The sequence below is a fragment of the Trematomus bernacchii genome, unplaced genomic scaffold, assembly GCF_902827165.1.
Source record: "Trematomus bernacchii unplaced genomic scaffold, fTreBer1.1, whole genome shotgun sequence".
Classification (NCBI taxonomy): domain Eukaryota; kingdom Metazoa; phylum Chordata; class Actinopteri; order Perciformes; family Nototheniidae; genus Trematomus; species Trematomus bernacchii.
The window spans coordinates 3390130-3408519 of NW_022987564.1; the positions used below are offsets into that span (position 1 = coordinate 3390130).

Below are 18390 nucleotides of genomic sequence, written 5' to 3' on the forward strand. Positions count from 1 at the left end.
TTAAGCAAAGGGCAGATATCATAAATAACTAGATTTCTAGCCAAATTTAGCTTAGGCCTAAATAATAAGTTAAAGCTAAAGTTACTGTTTTAAACAAAGATGTTTTACTATACATACAAACATTGTACTTGTTTTATTTATGTATATGTATATGTATGATTATCTTGTTCACACATTTTGCATTATTGTATGTACATGTTATATATGTTTTTAACATCTATTACAAATGTAAGGAAAGGGCAGATATCATGAATTTATTAATTCTAACCTAATGCTGCATTGGCCTATATAATTGTGAGTTTACAAGCTTAAGTTTCTGTTTTCAACAAAGATTTTTAACTGTAAATAAAAACGATTAAATCTTGTAACAAAAAAGGACATACAAAAAAGATTAAAGTAACACCCAATCACACACACACAAATAGTTTTGTACACATCATTCGATACAAAACACATTTATTTAAACCAAGTACAAGTACGAGTGACCTTTCTATAATGTTTAAGGAAAGTCCAGCTTTACCCTTACAGTAGATACCTGAGGGAGTGATTCATTCAAAGTGATTGACAAATCAAACAGGAAGAAACAATATAAAAAAAGATCCTGCAAGTACATTAACTTTCAATAAGCCAACCCTTTTTAAGTGCTCCTGAATTGGCTTCAAATGAGCCAAACCTTTCTAAGTGCTACGTACAGAAGTAAGTACATTTCTTCTTTTTTTTATTGGCGAAGGTGCAGTCCCTTCTTGACCTAATTATTTGATATTGATTATCAACAACTCTCTGACGTTAGACAACTCCCTCCAGTTTCAGGCACCAGGCATTTCCAAGAGATTTTGGCATCGCAGGCATAACAATCCTGAGTCCAGCTGTTGGTGTGAGTGGTTCCCACTTCAGTGGTACATCAGGATAGTCCATGAGTGTAACCTGTGGATATAAACGAGAATAATGTAGATTTATTCAGTATGACAATTGAGTTTAACTGGAATTAAATGTTTAAGGCATACGGTGTACAACTTACTTGTGGCTCCAGTCATCCTCGGTGCTGTGAGCTGAAGGATCTGTTTGGACGGCCAATCAAGGATAATGGCATGAACCGTATTGTTTTTGGCCGTGTACCTATAATAGGAACAAGAAGTCTTATGTTACATCACAAAGATGATATCACATTTACTTTTTTGTCCAAACCAAGTGGAAATGTGTCTTTGGCCTCTACAACACAGTATGAAAACAAAGCAATATACATAATACAAAAGTGCAAATGGTCATGTAGCAGTGGAAATAATAAAGAGAGAACATTTTATAGATGCCTATATTTCAAGTGACAATGGCCTCACATAGAGACAGAAGATGGAGTGAAAAAACACAAAATCACAATCTCACCACACAGAGACAGTGCTGTTCTCCATCTGGACTCTTCATGGTTTGGTAGCATAGATGGCCTCTCCATTTATCCCCAACCAGGCACCAAGATCCCTCAGCCTCTCCTCAAACACCGGGGCAATCATGCCATCTGCCATTGGCCCGATATTCAGCAGGTAGTTACCTCCCATTGCCACCACGTACACCAAGTCCTAAGAAATGAGCGAGTTCAATTAACCAAATAACTTTTCTTCCATCATTTGTAGGTGATGTCCTACTATGAACTCTCACCTTTATGATTGACGGCAGGTCCATGACTTCGCTCAGCTTCATGTCTCTTCGGTAGCCCCAGGATCGGGTGTCGAGGGACTGGCATTTCTCCCATTTGTGGTCTGGAAGTTGACCAGGCGTGTACCTGTCAGCACAGTTGTAGTAGCCTCCATGTTTGCAGTAGCAGCCCTTACCCCACCTGTCATTGGTAACCACCACATCCTAAAGAAACACACGGGTTGTTACGTACAGATGAAGACTGCAAATAAGCATGATAAATGAAATACGCTCTGGTGAAACCTGTGGTTTTCTTTCACCTTGACTGGACTGTCGTTGTAGAGCCAGGCCAGGAACTGGGTGGAGTTCCAGTAGGTATCTGGTGCATCCCAGTCCCCATCAGACCAGATCAGATCGGGTTTGTACGTCGTTACAAGGTCCACAAGCTCTGGAAGAGTTTTACGGGCAACAAACTTCTGAGACTGGAATCCGGAGGCTTTGTCCAACAAGTAAAGGGGATTGTACCATTCATACAAAGAGTGGTAGAGGCCCAAGTGCAGTGACCTGTATGTAGAAAGATACAAGTGAATTCACAAAGTAGTTTAGCCCTGTCATTCGTAGTCAACTATTTCCTTTCTGACTCATATTAGATTAGAGAATTCATGCTTATATTAGAAGTTGTTTTGTTTTTATTTACATCCCATTACTGGTTGCTTTCTGTAGATCTCCCTCACCCCTGAAAGATTTACCTACATGTAAATTATTATTGACGTTGTATTTTATTTATTGTGAACTACTTAACTTCCCTTTCTTCATAAGCTCTTTAGATGCAGCATCCTGCTCCTTATCTTCTCACCTATTCCTGACAGCAGCAGCCAGGTCTCCCACCAGGTCCCGGTGAGGACCCACATCCATTGAGTTCCAGTTCCAGGAGCCTGCTGAGGGCCAGTTTGTGAATCCTTCATGGTGTTTGGATGTGAACACAACATACCTGTAGAGGCACACAATTAAATGTCCTTTCATATATCAGGAACAAGGAAATGAGAAGTTATAATAACAGAAGATAAGACCCCAAAAAGTGAATCAGATTACTCCAAAGCATTTTGTTAAAATAAAGTCAACTGGACATTGACACACTTTGGAAAAAATAGGTTCAAATTACAACAAAATAGTTAATGGGTTTCACAATATTCAAAAAGGACCAATTCAAGCTGTGTGCAATGAAATGGATCAGGGACCTATACTCTTTTTATATGACATAGTGCCACTAACTGCAGGCAAGCCTTTACATGACACCTGCAGGTGTAGCTGTAGCTATACAAACACTGGCAACAAGAGACTTTGCTTAGTCAAATCCAACTCAAATACAGCAGGTTTGTGCACATTTGTATGGCACCACGAATAGATCTCATGACTGTACCTGGCTCCAGAGGCTTTGAATATGTCTGCCCAGATTTCCGGATCAAAGAATTCTGCACGAACTCAGGCGCAAAGTCGGTATATTTAAAACCAGGCGGGTAGTTTTTCTTCATGAACTCCACTTCTTCTGCGCGCTTTTCTGAGTGCCACCAGTACCAGAACCACTCACTGTACTGCCCGAAGCCAGGGACCGAGAAGACCCCCCAGTGGACGAAAATCCCGATCTTTGCTTCATCGAACCACCTGGGCAGGGGTCTGGCATCCAGGCAGCTCCAGTTTGCTTCATAGCGCGCTGTGCATCCAGGTATCCACATGAGAAATGTTACGCACATAAAAGGGAGTATGCATGTAGGACGCATTTTGAGGATTTCTTGTTAACCTGTAGAGCTACACCTGACTACGAAAAAGTTATAGTCTGACACGAGATGTGACTTTAGCTCTGCCTGTTTTTATCATTTGCATTACACCTGAATTCTGTTGTGGGAAGGGCAGAACTGTCAGTGTATCCGCCCTCTGGTGGTGCTGTAACATCCTACTTACAGTAAACATGACTCGATACTGTTGTGCAATTACCTTAAATAATATATTAAAGGTGGGGTAGGTAAGTTTGAGAAACCGGCTCGAGATCGCTAGAATTTGAAAATACACAACCGGAGAAAATCTGCCACTTCCTTATAGAGCCCCTCCTCCAACACACACGCGCACATGACCAATGAGGGCACGCGATAAGTTTGTGCCCCGATAGGAGGCTGACAGGCAGGTAGGCCATCCAGTTATTTTAGCCGGGCCGGCTAAAATGATTGGTCGTACTTTTTACAGTACTACGGCTTCCACAGATGACATTTTTTAATGGATTTTTTGTCAAAGCACTTAAGTCTTAGATATTCATTGCTATCGGGATGTTAAGAGCATTCCATGGAATATAACAAAAAGTGTATCTCGAGCCGGTTTCTCAAACTTACCTACCCTACCTTTAACCTTTCAATTGAAATCTGTATACATTTTAAAGAAGTCAGTTTTCTTTATTAATGCAAAACGCCTGTGATTTCAATGACCAATTTCAAGGATTTCTGAATACTTTATACTTTTCAACCACTAGATGACACCAAATGGCAACTTTGTGCCAATTTTGCAGCAGGGAAATGTTCATAAAGCCAATGACAAGATAACGAAATATTTACGCATAGGAAAACTAATGAAAAGGGACCAAATGTATCTACATGGCCCCGATATAACCACAACTCAAACTTATTTTCATGACCTGCAATCGCAATACATAAGTCAATAAATAAGGCCATATTAAATTCATACTGTAACATCTACGGTCACAGTCGAGCAATTAAAGGAATGTTTTTTTCTCCCGGTGCAGTGGGCTACAGATTCAGTAGCCTCATCTCAATACCCCTCCTCGACTCCTCCTTTCCCTCACTCGTGTCCCTTCCTTGCGTCTTAGCTCCGCCTCCGTAAGATGCGAGCGAGAGACACGAGGAGGAGACACGAGGACAGAGGAGTCCTCAGGTATTAATTGGGACGTCCTCGTTCACTCAAACGTCACTCTTAAACGACGTCTGTTAATGATGACATGTGCACAGCTGTATCCCCTCTCATCGGGCTTAACTGAATAACCCTTTAGAACCGGCCCATTTGTTGTTCAATATTTATTTAAATGAATGAATCTTTCTCTTGTTAGTCAAGGAATTCAATGTATGATGGTTGGTCCTGCTTTTGTGTTCCGTTTTGGTGTAAAATGTAGCCTACATTTAAATACAAATATAATTATAGTAATGTGAAAGCCTTTACTCTGAAAATGTGTGTCCTGTAGATCCCCACATTTACCACAAACCCACATTCAGGACTGTGAATTTTAAATAATTTAACTCCTGAATATCTTAACAAAAACAATACAAATAATTGTTATTTATCAAGATCTAGCCATTTATGAAATAGCTTTCTTAATAGCTATGTTTTAGTGATGTTCAAGATCATTAAACATGACTTAAATTGTTAGTATAACCTTAAGAAATGAATTGCACATAATAATTCCCACGGAGCTGTGAGCACTTAGACATTTATGTGACGCTTTTCCACTCATTCTTCCAGTTCTCCGTTTTCCTCTGTTGAAATCGACCAGCTGTGAAGGTGGGGGCGGGGCTTTTATACGCGAGTAGTGAAAACACTTCCGCGTAGTCTGCTCTCGTGTATCCTCCCTTTCGTCTCCTCCCGCACCCCGCACCCCTCCTCCCTCCTCCCTCACCCCTCCTCGACTCCTCCGTGTGCATTTCAGCTATTGGGACGTCCTTCAAAATGGCGTGTCTTGATCGATTTCCGGGTCAAGTCCCGGAGGAGGGGAAGAGAGGAGTCGAGGAGGGGTATTGGGATGAGGCTACTGTGTCACCTACACCAAGTGCAGAGCAGACAGCCAGCTGCCTTTCAAGAATCTGTTTCTCCACCAAGTCCTCCACTCTGCCAACCTCCACCTCATCTACGTCGTCCATAAAACTGGACCAATCTGGACCCCCGTCTGCACGCTCCATGGGCTCTGATTGGCCAGGGTGAGCAGAGTCATCGTGTGTGGTGGTCACACAGTTGCAGCTGTCACAGAGGCCGAAGCGCCGGAGCCCAGAAGAAACGCTTGATCCAGTGAAGGTTCGCCTGCAGCTCTTACAGGACACCGGCCAGTAGTGTCTGTGGACCTGTTGATGGTCAGCACAATGAGAGACATCCTTATATAGGCAACCCCAATTTAAAGATTATAGGTGAAGAACATCAACAAAGGGACAAAAATATTTACTGTCCTCGTTATACTTTCTTCTCTGCACACAAGTAGCAGGGAACGAGACAGATTTCAACAGCACTAACAACAAAATTAAGAGTGAGCTAATTACTGCGTATAACTAACTGTCAGCAATTACTGGCTTTGAGAGGGGTTTTAACGTCAATTAAATTCTATCAACTACAACCGAGACAAAATAAAACAGTCAATCTACAACGAGAGGACATATATTTGCAACCATCCCATTTCTAAATTGATTTAAAATAATAATAACTCAATTTTTTCAAACTAATTTCAATGTGTCTGTTTGGCATATTCTGTAAACAAAACATCCAATCAAAGACCCAGCATTGATTACCACTGAAAAATGGAATTCAAAATTGTTTTTTAAAAAGCTGCAAAAAGACTTAAATTATGTTTTTTGTTGAACAGGATTTGTAGAGAAAAGAGCTCACTACTTAACAGAAAGTTGATGACTGAATGGCATTTAGTAGTTGTATAATTCCTACTACCTCATCAAGAAGTCTACATATCAAAAGCAGGTTAAGTGTACAAACACATTAAAATCATATTGATTTTTATCTTGCAGTCACACTGAGTTCTTACACTGAGGGCATGGCTGCGAAGGTGCTCCTGTCTTGTGAACCTCTTGCCACACATGGGACAGGGGAAGGGTCTCTCTCCTGTGTGGCAGCGGATGTGTCTCTTCATGATTCCTTTCTGCTTGGCAGTGTACGGACAGAATGGGCACTTGTGGAGTTTGACTGGCACTACCAAACCATCACCTGCAGGGGGAGAGAGAGGGCAACAGGTCAGATTAACCTCAGTAGGACAGCACTGCAAATTGTGCATCCTTACATATGGATTGTTACATGTTTCTGTTACGTCAGTGTAATTAACAGTATGTAAAAAATGAGGTTCGCAGCCAAATCTCTACCATTCGCATCAGTTTAGATTGATCTTAAATTACCTGTGTCCTCTCCAAGCCAATCAGACTGGATCTCCATGATAGATGACCCCACAAACCCTAAACTTTCGTCCATTCTGCATCCTCCTGTGCTGCTACCCATTCCTTGGGTAAAACGCTTCCCCCCTCTCTCCCCCTGAGGACTTTGGCCTTCCCCTCTGGCCAGCATCTCCATGAGCTGCCTGGCATTATAGGAGGGGCTGTATCCTGAGGGGGAGCGCTCATTGGAGGGAGAGGGAGGAAGTAGTCTGCTATTATGAGGGTTATGGAGAGAGTGCCCGGGATATGACGACAGGTCTTTGGAGTCAGGGGACTCCATAAGATCCTCATCGGGGTCATACTCTATCTTAGGGTTCACTAACTCAGGGGTCAAAGCAGACGATGAAGAAGATGAGAGGTTAGACTGATCCATTTGTCCCTTCTGTCCTTCATTAACAGATGCAAATTCTTCCGTAGAGTGGTAGTCCCTGTCCATGTCTCTGTTGGGGCCAGGAGTTGTGTTGACGGGGATAGACAAGGGGGTTCTAGCTGAGGTCCCAGACTCTGTTCCTCTATCCGAATCTCCAGCCTGAGAATGAGGCTCCCCAGCCCTTGCTCCACTGGAAGTGGTCGCAGCAGGAGTGCCGCTGTCTGCAGGACCCGGCCCCCCATCCTGGGTCTGCTTCTCCTTCTCTGCGTTGCTCTTCTTCTCCTTGTTGCATATTTCCAAAGATGAGCGGATGTAGCCCTTACAGAAGTTGACCAGATCGGTCATCTGCAGGTAGCTGCCAGCTGACATTACCTCGATCACATTGCTTCTGTTCAGGGCCAAGCGGCCAGAGTAGAGGAAGTCCAGGATGATAGAGAAAGCATCGGCTGTCACAATGTCCAACGATGCTGTGCTGCAGCGCTGTCCACTATCCTGAAAAGAGTATTGAAACGTTTAAGACAGTATTTCTTTAATGACTTGACAATACACATGTTGCTGTTGAACTAGACTTTGAGCCAGGTTTCCTGTTTAAAAGTTAGTTACAGTTTTATGATTTAGAAAGAGAAGCAATGCAATTATTTTGGCTGGATATATTTAACAGATATAATTTTAGATGTATTAACCAAGAGTGTATTTTAGCAACATACTGGATGGCCCACTTTGATAAAATCAGCAATGAATGGGCCACAACAACTATGGAGAATCAGTCGTCACATTAACATACAAGACCCTAAACCACATTACATTTGTTTCTAAAAAAGACATGCCAAACACTCTCACCGTTTGCTTGAAATTAAATCATTGGTAAGCACTGATATAATCCAGTCATACCTGCAGATAGTGAACCAGAAGAGCCCGGAAATAGCCGCTTCCAGCAAACAACACATTACGATGAGCCTTGAAGACGCGGCCTTCAACAAGGATGCTGCAGTCACAGAAGAAATCCCTCTTACGTTGCTCATTGAGCTCGAACAGCAGTTTGGGCAGGTAGCAAGGCACCTCCATGTCTGAACCTCAATGAGCCCTGCTAGGGAGAGGGGAGAGATGGGGAATCATTTAAGGGTGTGTCACTTTAAAAAGAGGAAACAGCAAAAGGCACAATGGAGTTTTTGGTTTTTTAACATTAGAATATAAACTAATTTCATTTCTATTATCTTTTGGAATAATTGACCAGAAATGTCATGTTTATTTCTTCATTCTGTTAGATAATAAACATATGTTAATTGTACAGTACTGACTCAAAATGGGTTAAATGGAAAGGGGGAAACATTCACCAATGAGTTCACTTGATGCTAAAACGCATTATGTTTACACATTTTTACTTACCTACGTGTTACACCCCATAGAAAACAAAGCCTGCACATACCCACGTTTGAAATAGGAAATACAAAGAGAACATTCAAGTAGCTCTATACTGTTGTTTGCTTACAAGCTATCTTGTGATGCTAGCACAGACTAGCCAGTTGTTGATACTTTATACTAAAATGAAGGACTTTCAACACCGATTGAAGCATGAAAACACACAGTGGAATACACATATATAACATAACGCTCTCACCTTTGTAATTACGCGACCGAAGTTTCAAAAACCTTTAGAATAACACTAAAATATTGATTAGCAAGGATTAGCATCGTTCATTGTCCTGTCCATAGGAACTTCCGGTTTCAAGAGTCGGTGACGTATCACATTCAACCAATCAGTGGCCGAGGGAGGCGCGGCCCATTCAGCCCGTTTGTAAGATTACTTTTTATATTGTCCTGTCCTATTTTTTTTCTCTGTCTCTCTCTCTATTCTCTACCTATTTTATACACCAACAAACACTGCAACAGTATCAAAAGGTTTCAGGTCTGTTTCAGGAAAGTAAATATAAATATATATATATATATATATATATATATACTTATATACTTTATTCTTCATACAATATATAAACAATTTAAAATGTATCACTAGTTGACGATGTGATAAAATGACATGCTAAAAATGTAACACAACACTTTTTACAATTTTATGTTTGAGTAAATGGATCAACATATATATATCCTTTATTTAACCATGGTAAAATAACTCATTGAGATTAAAATCTCTTTTACAAGAGTGACCTGCAGCATGAACAAAGTTACAACAGATAAAACACAAACATTACAGGCAGACAAATACAGCTGTAAAACACAAATAAAATGGCACATTAGCCCGTCAATATGCAAAATGAAAGAAACTATTAAAAATCATTAAAAACTGGCAAAAAAACGACTTCAATTTTTGACATACGAGCACTCACATCTACCAATGGTGTCGTGTTCTCTGTCCTTTAAGATGGACCTGAATTCCCCCAAGGTGATCAAATTTGATAGTTGCAGCTCCTTCTGTACATTATTCCAAGCAGTGGGGGCAGCATATTTAAAAGCTGTTTTACCCAGTTCTGTTCTTACTTTAGGAACCAGCATCTGAATAAAATCTTGGGAGCGCAGGCCATATAGACTTTCTCTTTTACACATAAATGTGCAAATGTAAGAGGGAACAAGCCCAAGCAGAGATTTATAAATAAAACCCAACCAGTGGGAAAGTCTGCAGCATATAAAGTGCAATGGTGGATCCACATCCAGTAATAAGACGTAAAGCACAATGGTACACAGTATCCAAACTCTTTAGGCACTGGTCAGAGGCATTCATATAAAGCAGATCACCATAATCCAATACAGGTACAAACGTTACAGAGATCAAATGTTTCCTTGTCTGAAAGGAGAAACAGGATTTGTTTCTATAAAAGAAACCTAATTTTATTTTTAGCTTTGAGACAACATTTTCCGTGTGTAACTTGAAAGACAAGTTCTGGTCAATAATAAAACCCAGATATTTGTAAGTAGTGACCCTTTCAATATCAGTCCCTTGAATATGTGACGATGATTGTTTGTTTCTGACAATAACATGTTTTTTTCATGCAGTTTAATTTCTATGACAGTTCAGTTATGTCTGCCTTTCCCCTTTGCAAAAACTAATTGATAGTGATGATGATAATGATGATGATGATGATGATGATGGGGATGATGTTGTGCAGAAGAACCTCAAAGTGTCACCCTCCCTATCATGCCGAGCCCAGCATGCCGCTGCACAGCCTGCCCACATTGTCTGCTCAGGAATACTTGTTTATTTGCTTTCCATTTTGGAGAGAAAATAATTCCCCTTTTTTATTTTCGGACATAGCGAGAGTAAACAAGTAGTTCCTTCAGCGCTGCGCCACACCCTCTCAGCACAATCCACAGCTCTTAGAAGTGTTTTTTTACACTGATGGGTGCCAACCAAGCAAGTTATTTGTTTCAGATATTTTCCCATGGCAAACAGGGCGAATACAAAGGCTTCGTGGTGGCCTGGAGAAACCACGGGGTAGGCGTACATGAGCCTCCATACTCACCCGCTTTTGAAAATGAGATTTATGGCACCTCGTAAAAGTTCTATTCATGCTTATAAGCACTAAATATAAACTAGTATAAAACAGCATGGGATCGACTCAGTCCTTGTAAACCTGACCTGACAGAGTGTTGGTCGGGCTGAAGGCAGGCCAGCCGCCTCTTGACCCAGCGGCCCAACCCTCACACAAGTCCAACCCGGAGCGAGGCTGAAATGAACTCTGAGGTAGCCCTGGACGCTGACCTTCATCTTGCTCTGACTCAGGGAAACACAAGACCTTTGTTTTGGTCATTTGTTGACATATGGGCAGGAAACTCCCTCTCCATAGACCTTTTACAGCCAAGCCCTCACACTGACGTTTCTACAATACCGCCATATCTGTGTGTCGGTTTAATGCTGGTTTACACCCATCAAGCCCTTAGGAACAAATAATATTCAGGATTTATGATTGGGTTTTGGCTTATGCCTATGATTATGATGGCAGATGATTTACTGTTTGAAGCTCAGACTAAAAAGTAAATAGATGCAGCGATGAATGTTATGTAAGGCTGCATCCAGATTTGAGACCTCACTCATTGTGTGTGTTAGCCACTGCGAGACCCACGGCTGGCACAGAGGGCTCCAGCAGCACCCCTCTGGGTCCCTGTGGTCTGGGCCTCAGCACATAACAGCCACTTAGGCCGGCATTTTCCCAGGCTGAGACAACACACCACGGTGGCAGCGCGAGCCACAGAGAGGGCCTGATTAAAGAGTAGGGACAATGGAGGGAGAGAGACCGTGGTGGCATTTTCCATCTCCGCCGCTGTCTCCTGGGGGGACCAAGTATGTGCCGTGAAACGTTTGAATTATCCCAGAATCTCTGGAATTCAGACAGAGGCACCGCGGAGAGGACCCTCGACCGGGGATCAAAGAGCTTTGAGAGGGGTGCGGTGGACTGGTGGTGAAGTCGAGTACATAGGGGAGAATGAGTGTGTGTGTGTGTGTGTGCGTGTGTGTGCGTGTGTGTGTGTGTGTGTGTGTGTGTGTGTGTGTGTGTGTGTGTGTGTGTGTGTGTGTGTGTGTGTGTGTGTGTGTGTGTGTGTGTGTGTGTGTGTGTGTGTTTCGGTAAATGGACTTGAAAAAGATAAAGATGATGTTAGAATTTGAATCATATTTTCTTTTATGGCGACATGTTGTTTGACTTCTGAGGATGCCGTGATCATTGAGCAATGAAATACAGGCATGTGGTGTGTGTGTGTGTTGCTGTCCTTTTATCCCTCTTGGGATCAGATAATGCAATCATTGCCAATCATTGGGAGTCTAATACAGCGGGCGCCCCTCTTTAGTTTAAAGACGCCACTCTCCTCTGTGGTGGCAGAGGGAAAGGAAGGGAACAGCGCAAGGGGGGAAACCTCGTCCTTCTCTTTCTGTCTTTCTCTCTCTGTAATTATCACTTAATGTTCTTCGGTGATCTGGAGACGTCTGTCTCTCGCTTTGTCCTTTCTTCCCTCGCTGGAGAGGAAATGTATCACAGTCTGAAATAAATCTGCCAGCCTTTTTATTATTGTAAATTTAGCAGCAGAACAGAGTAGTAAATGGAGCCCTCCTAGACCACATGCTTCCGGTAGAGAGAGCCTCAGTGCTGGCTGTCTTTGCCACAGCCAAGTCTAAAGATCAAAGCCTGCCGTACTATATACAGTTAGCTAGTCGTCCTCAAGCGTTGACCTCAAGCAAGTTTTCATGTCTCAGAAAGACAGCGTGTGTTTGGCTCGAGCCACATGCACAGTTTAGGGAATTAGTTCACAACACAAGTATGCCTTTCAGCAAGGCCTTTCTGTAGGAGCATCTGTTGTGTGTGCTTTTCTTACTGTGTCGAGCTCATGTCTATCGATATATCTTTGCGCTGTACGTCAAGTTTTGTCATGGCATTGTGTTGAGTTTGTTTGATGGCATTTGTGTTTATATAAAAACTAAATGTAAAAAACGGTGGTCTGGAAAGTTGCATCATGGCATTCAACAAGAATAATTAGCATCACATTTGATCTGATTTGTGATGCCCAACCAGTGGTTTTAAAGAAAACTCAACTAATTAAATCAACTAAACTTCTAATTTGATGCAAACAATACATCCAAATATTTGTGTTAAATAGGAAAATAGATAGCCAAATAAACCAAGTGTGCCTCCCAAGCAAAGTAGAATTGCATCTCTGCAGCAATGACAACTAAAATGGGAATCTATTCATCATGTATCATCTCCTAATCTTAGTGGATTGTAACATTTAGGTCATGAAATTAATCTGTAAAGGCTTGACTTCAAAATAAAAAACAGATTTAAATGTTTTTAGTCTAGCTGATAGGCGGAAATGCCTTTTGCTTCTGAAGCAGTTACAAGCCCATTAAAAGAAGTGAGTCAACAGTCAACGACGGTATAAAGCAGTCAACACCATCCACAAGAGGTCCTTGAGCGTACAATCATAAATGAGCACAAACAATTATGAGGCTGGTGGGTCCAGTATGTGAGATTAACTGCGGACATGCCTGACGAGATCATTAGCAAAAAGTAACAATAAAACAGTTGAAATAGCAAGCTTAAGGTGTTGAGTAAACTGTTAGCAGTCTACAGTTAAATAGTGCTAAAATAGCTGGCTTCAAATGTATACATAAAGTCCACTCGTAATAATAATAATAATAGATGACATTTGTATAGCGCCTTTCAAGAGACCCAAGGCCGCTTTACATGGTGAACAAACAAACAAACAAACAAACAAACAAAAGGGGCAAATAATAAAGTAAAAACATTTAATAAATAGCAGTAGGAGTGGAAGCAGGGGGTCTGTGATGGGTTAGGGGTCAAAGACCATGGTGAACAGGTGAACTCGTAGAATTAATAGATGATGAAAAGTATTTATTTGAAGTTAATTATCTGTACAGTGGTAGGTAGTAGAAAACACGCAAACTGGACCTAAGTAAGATCTACAAATAAATAGAAAAGTTACAATACCAACTTTTATTTAAATAATATTGTTATATAACACCTGTTTTTTTTAAAGTGGACCTATCATGCTATGTTTAGGCAATAGTATAGGTCTCAGATACATAAAAAAATATAAAAAACATGTCTATGAAGTGTTTTGCTCAAAATACCTAACAGATCACCCATTCTAGCCATGCCTCATATCCCTCTATTTCACTTCCTGTTTCAAAAGTGCTGATTTGGGGTATAAAGCTTTAAAAAAAAAAAATTTGATAACAAAAAAAAAGGAGGTCTGAGCTCATGCGGGAGATTCTACCGGCAGATACTGCGGTGATGAAACGCCATATCATGGATTATCAAGGATTATTTCTGAAACAGTATGGAGCTCAAAGGCTTTCTCTCTTGCCGGTTATACCACAAGGTGAGTTCCTTTTTATTTCCTGCTTCTTCACACACATGCTCTGTGCAGTACAGGTTAGCTCTGAGTGTTAGCGATGCTAATGTAAACATGCACCGACCATATTACGTCCAAAACAGTCGGGCATTGTTTCTGATAGCAACGTTTCTGATGGGGCCGTGGGTGTAAAGCCAGCCTACATTTCCGATATTACGTCATATCGGACGCAAATCTGGATCAGCTCCGTTGTAGCCCCGATTTTAGCGATTTGGGGAGGAAAAAAGAGAGGGTTTTATTTTCTGACGCTGCGTGAGTTCCCTGACACATATTTATGTATAAAAGACATAAAAAAGTGCATTGTGCATGATAGGTCCCCTTTAAGACATTCACAAGAACAGATTTGAAACATGGTGGTGCTGATGAAGAGGTGCTTGAGCTCACCTGACAGGGTGTTGGATGTACATCAGACAAGTGTTTCCTTCCAATACACTAAAACACACAGGCTATTGTATTGTATAAGATTTATAGTATATAAATTAGCTGACCTATAAATCTATTAGTTTTACCGAGCAATGCATAATTAGTTTGGAAAGATTAAATGTTGGCAGTACTGATTCCCTAGATTTGAGATAATCAGAGAAAAGCAAACTAAAGAAATATAAATATATTTACTTGGAGAAACAAATATCCTCTTCGATCATAATAAACTGCCTCCTTTATAATAAACAAATGTTTATTTGATAATGAGGAAATGTGTATGAAGGGGGGTTTGTTAAAAATACACAAATTATCGAAATAAAACCTGCAAGTTATTGTAAGCAAGCATTAAACCCTTGCACACATTTTCCCTGATGCAGGTTACCATAGTGGAAAGGGCCTTAGGAAGTTTCTTGCCGACAGTATCTACTAAAATGTGCTTTGCATTAAGTAAAGGAAGGGTCATCGTGACCTGAGTGTGCATTTTTCTACATCTATTAAGTCCTAATAAAAGGCTGATTGGCCAAGAAGAGTAAGTAAATCAATCTGCTCTCAGTTCTTAATTAAGAGCCAACAGGTGATCTAAAAAAAAAACTCCAATCAACTCAAACAAATCGTGACATTCAGCTCAAATTAATTGGATAAAGGGAAATAACAAGTACCTTTGAATGAAGGACACAGTGCTTCCATTATTTCAGTTTTAGTAATGTTCATGATATGCATCAAGACCAATAAAAGCCCTACAAACTCCCTCAGGATATACAAATTATGTTTGTCATTATCCTCATCCTCCCTCCATCAAAGTCTTCCTCTCTTTCCCCCGCACACTCACTGTAATCCCCTTCTGGGAACGCTAAAAATTACCCAGCAGCGCGGTGGCGGCAAGTTTTTATGCTGGTTTTTAGGGGCTTATGCCTGCTCTTCTGAGCTGCCGTCGGAGCGAGGTGTCGGCTGGACGCCTCCCTGATAAGGCCGTAATCTGAGGTGTAAAGTTATAGGAGGGATTTATGAAAGTGTGAGGCTGTCAGAGAGCTGCAGCCAAGGGTGTCGGGGGGGGCGTAAAACAGGGATGGAGCACCATCTCCGGGGTTTATGGCTCTTTATGAGCTCTTCTGAGCCCACCTTGTTAATTAATACAAATAAATCCTTGAATTTAAAACAGACAAGGGAACAGATGCAAATGTTTCCTGAATACATCCTTTCCATGTACTTCTCAACTCATTATGTAAAGTTTCTACACTAAAATACATTTTTCTTTAGGCCCTGATGGCAAAAATAGAAAGCTGATAGAAGAATTAAGCATCACATGACGCAGTGCAATAAAAATTAGTCTCCTCCATAAACTTGAATGATAGTCAGCTTCCAAGTCAAAACGCCTGGGCAAAACTAGTTTTACAACGGCTAATATTAGCCCAGTTTTAAAAGCCCCGGTCATCAAATAAGGCAGTTGCAGGCATGGCTGAGGGGACACAGCGGATTAGCCTTGAACTCTTTCATTTTTCACTTTCCCCCCTTTTTCTCCTCCTCTTTCTCTGCGGCTCGTAAAAGATTGCGTCCTGTGTGTGATGTGGCGGAGGAGTGCAGTCAGAATGAACTGATTACGGACGAGGGCCGGCGTGCCTTTGAGTCATGGCACAGAACGACATTCTTCAAGCACTTAAAAATAGTAACAGTTGGCTTTTTTTCAGGTTTGTTTTTCTCATTGGGAGGACTTTGGGGCATCCTCTGCTGGCTTTTTTAGAGACTGGAATCATAACCAGATACTTCTTCAAACCCCCTTCCCTCCCTGTGTCTTTCATTCTGTTATTGGGGGTTTGTTTAATCTTGTGAAGAAAATTGGCTTAGCGTGGGAAAGGCAGAATTCTTTTGGGGATAGGTTTTGTTGTTTTAGGGTTGTGCGCATTGTTGTAGTTTTTTGTTTTTTGCGCAGCGAGGAAAAAGTGCCAGTTTGTGCCAAAACCTCACGAAGTAAAGATAAAAAGGATCTGAGTGAGAGGGAGGCCGCAACACCACGACAAAGATATGGGCTGTCCGAGCAAAGAGCTTTACAAATGACGATCTCCAGGGTAAAGAAGGGGGGAGAAAACATAAGGGAAGAAGGGAGTGGGAGAGGAAGGGGGAGGAAAAGAGAAGAAACAAATGTGGATGGATTGGTAAGAGGGGGAGAGGAGGAGGAGGAGGAGGAAGATGGGTATTGGGGGGGAATAACGCAGAGCAGTGAGGAGGGAGGGGGAGTAGATGAGAGGGGAAACATTCCCCCTTGCCCACATTAGAGACATAAAAAAGAAAACAAACAGAAAAACATGTCTGACATAAAGAGGCTGGTTTCCGCGGCGACAGCACAATGGCTGCCTGTGGCTCTCGGGGCCCTCGCCGTCCCGTCTGGGGCCCCGGCACCAGCGAAAGTCACCGCAGTCACAGGGCCCATCAGCGTGTGTGTGTGTGTGTGTGTGAGTGAGTGAAACATGAATGTCATCACAGGCCTAGTGCTGTGGGAACCGCCATGAAAGGGACCCCACTCGGAAGCCACAAAAGTCCCTTTCTGCTTCTTCTCCTCGGCTTTTAGCCTCTTTATTTATCTGTGTGTAGGGGAGCCGGATGAGGAGGGAGGACTCTCTCTCTCTCTCTCTGTTGTCTCTATATGTCTCTCGCTCTCTGACAGGCAGCATGACCCAGCGCTGCAGCCATCCTGCCCTCTTGACACCTTAAATCACAACATACCGACGGTGTCTAACGCTTTCTCTCTGGAGGTTTATTCACAGCTTATATCAGCCCAATCAGATCATTAAAAACACAATGCAGCATTTGGCGGACACAATGTGGCGTTCCCAGGAATGCCTCTTATATCCAGGTTATTCCGCAGGCAGGCTAGTGCCACAGGGCCCAGGCATTCCTTATGTGTCTGAAGGGGCAAATAATTCCCTCATGGGTCCGACCCAGACGGTGCCAAGCTGCTCCGGTGCCAGTTCCCATGCCAATCCAAATCTTGACCCCAGTGACTGCTCGCCCAGACACAGGCTGGCTACCATGAGGGCCTCAAACCAATAAGAAACCTACAGATTTTGGGGGGTTAGTGTATGTCAATAGCACTTGCATACAGCTGGGCACCATGCAGCGCCCCTTTGACCACAATTGGCCTTTTATACATTCTCAGCAGGGGTTCAAGACAGTGTGCAAACATTTCCTTTTGACTAATGCTATTTGATAAAATCTGAGGAGTTATTTGAGGATTTAGAAAAGGGCACTTGGAGAGAACCCACGCCAAGGCTGCTTCCATAAGTGAAAATAATAAGTACCATGATTAGGAGCAACTCCAACATTTCTCCACTCTTCTGCCAAGTTTCTGCCAGTAGTTTTTCCGTAACCCTGCTGAAACACAACACATACATATAAACAAACCAATTAACCAAACCGAAAACCTAACCTCCTTGGCGGATGCAAAAAAAACAGCATTTAAATGAATATCTAAATCAAAGACAAACAATCCAATGGCTCGACATCAAGGCTTTGCTCATAAATGTATGTCATGTTTGTATTTCCTCTTCCATTATCATAAACTGGCTGATGATTTAACTCAAATTCAGCAGATTAATGCAGGGAATAAAACTATAACATGGTCTAAAAAAAAAAGTGATTTGATTGCAAGCCTGTTTTTGTGCCTACATTCATTTAACGTGAAATATTACAAAACTGGTTTATTAAAAAGATAATTTAGGGTCTCAATAAAAGAGTGGGATACTCTGTTAGATCAAGCCTTTGAGAAATACAATTCTCGGTCTCTTGGAGTCTTTTTGATATTCAATGGCTTTTATTATATTTCCCTTTTAACTATTATCTCGCGTGTCCTTTCGCATGAGACTTGCTACATTTGCGGAAAAATATGTTGTGGAGAGTTGGTTT

The 18390-nt window shown here is 41.8% G+C and overlaps 1 protein-coding gene and 1 pseudogene across 2 annotated transcripts; both read right to left on the reverse strand.

Moving 5' to 3' along the window:
• Positions 1 to 445: 445 nt before the first annotated feature.
• LOC117478134 lies at positions 446 to 3659 on the reverse strand (annotated as a pseudogene).
• Positions 3660 to 5341: 1682 nt separating this feature from the next.
• zbtb8b (zinc finger and BTB domain containing 8B) lies at positions 5342 to 8911 on the reverse strand. Of its 2 annotated transcripts, none has more exons than XM_034124942.1 (5): positions 8813 to 8911; positions 8086 to 8278; positions 6789 to 7686; positions 6425 to 6603; positions 5342 to 5738 (listed from the first exon to the last, which is right to left on the reverse strand). In XM_034124942.1, the coding sequence occupies exons 2-5, from the start codon at positions 8257 to 8259 to the stop codon at positions 5376 to 5378; spliced, it is 1614 nt and encodes a 537-aa protein (XP_033980833.1). In that variant the 5' UTR covers positions 8260 to 8278; positions 8813 to 8911; the 3' UTR covers positions 5342 to 5375. The 2 variants fall into 2 exon arrangements, with proteins under 2 accessions (XP_033980833.1, XP_033980832.1); XM_034124941.1 differs by having other exon boundaries at positions 8086 to 8281.
• Positions 8912 to 18390: the final 9479 nt, after the last annotated feature.

Excerpts from the sequence above, each read along its gene's own strand:
- zbtb8b (XM_034124942.1), bottom strand. The coding sequence starts at position 8,259 with ATGGAGGTGCCTTGCTACCTGCCCAAACTGCTGTTCGAGCTCAATGAG. Across the intron at positions 7,687-8,085 it reads TTCTGGTTCACTATCTGCAG|GATAGTGGACAGCGCTGCAG; the intron begins GTATGACTGGAT and ends TACTCTTTTCAG. Across the intron at positions 6,604-6,788 it reads TTGGCTTGGAGAGGACACAG|GTGATGGTTTGGTAGTGCCA; the intron begins GTAATTTAAGAT and ends CTCCCCCTGCAG.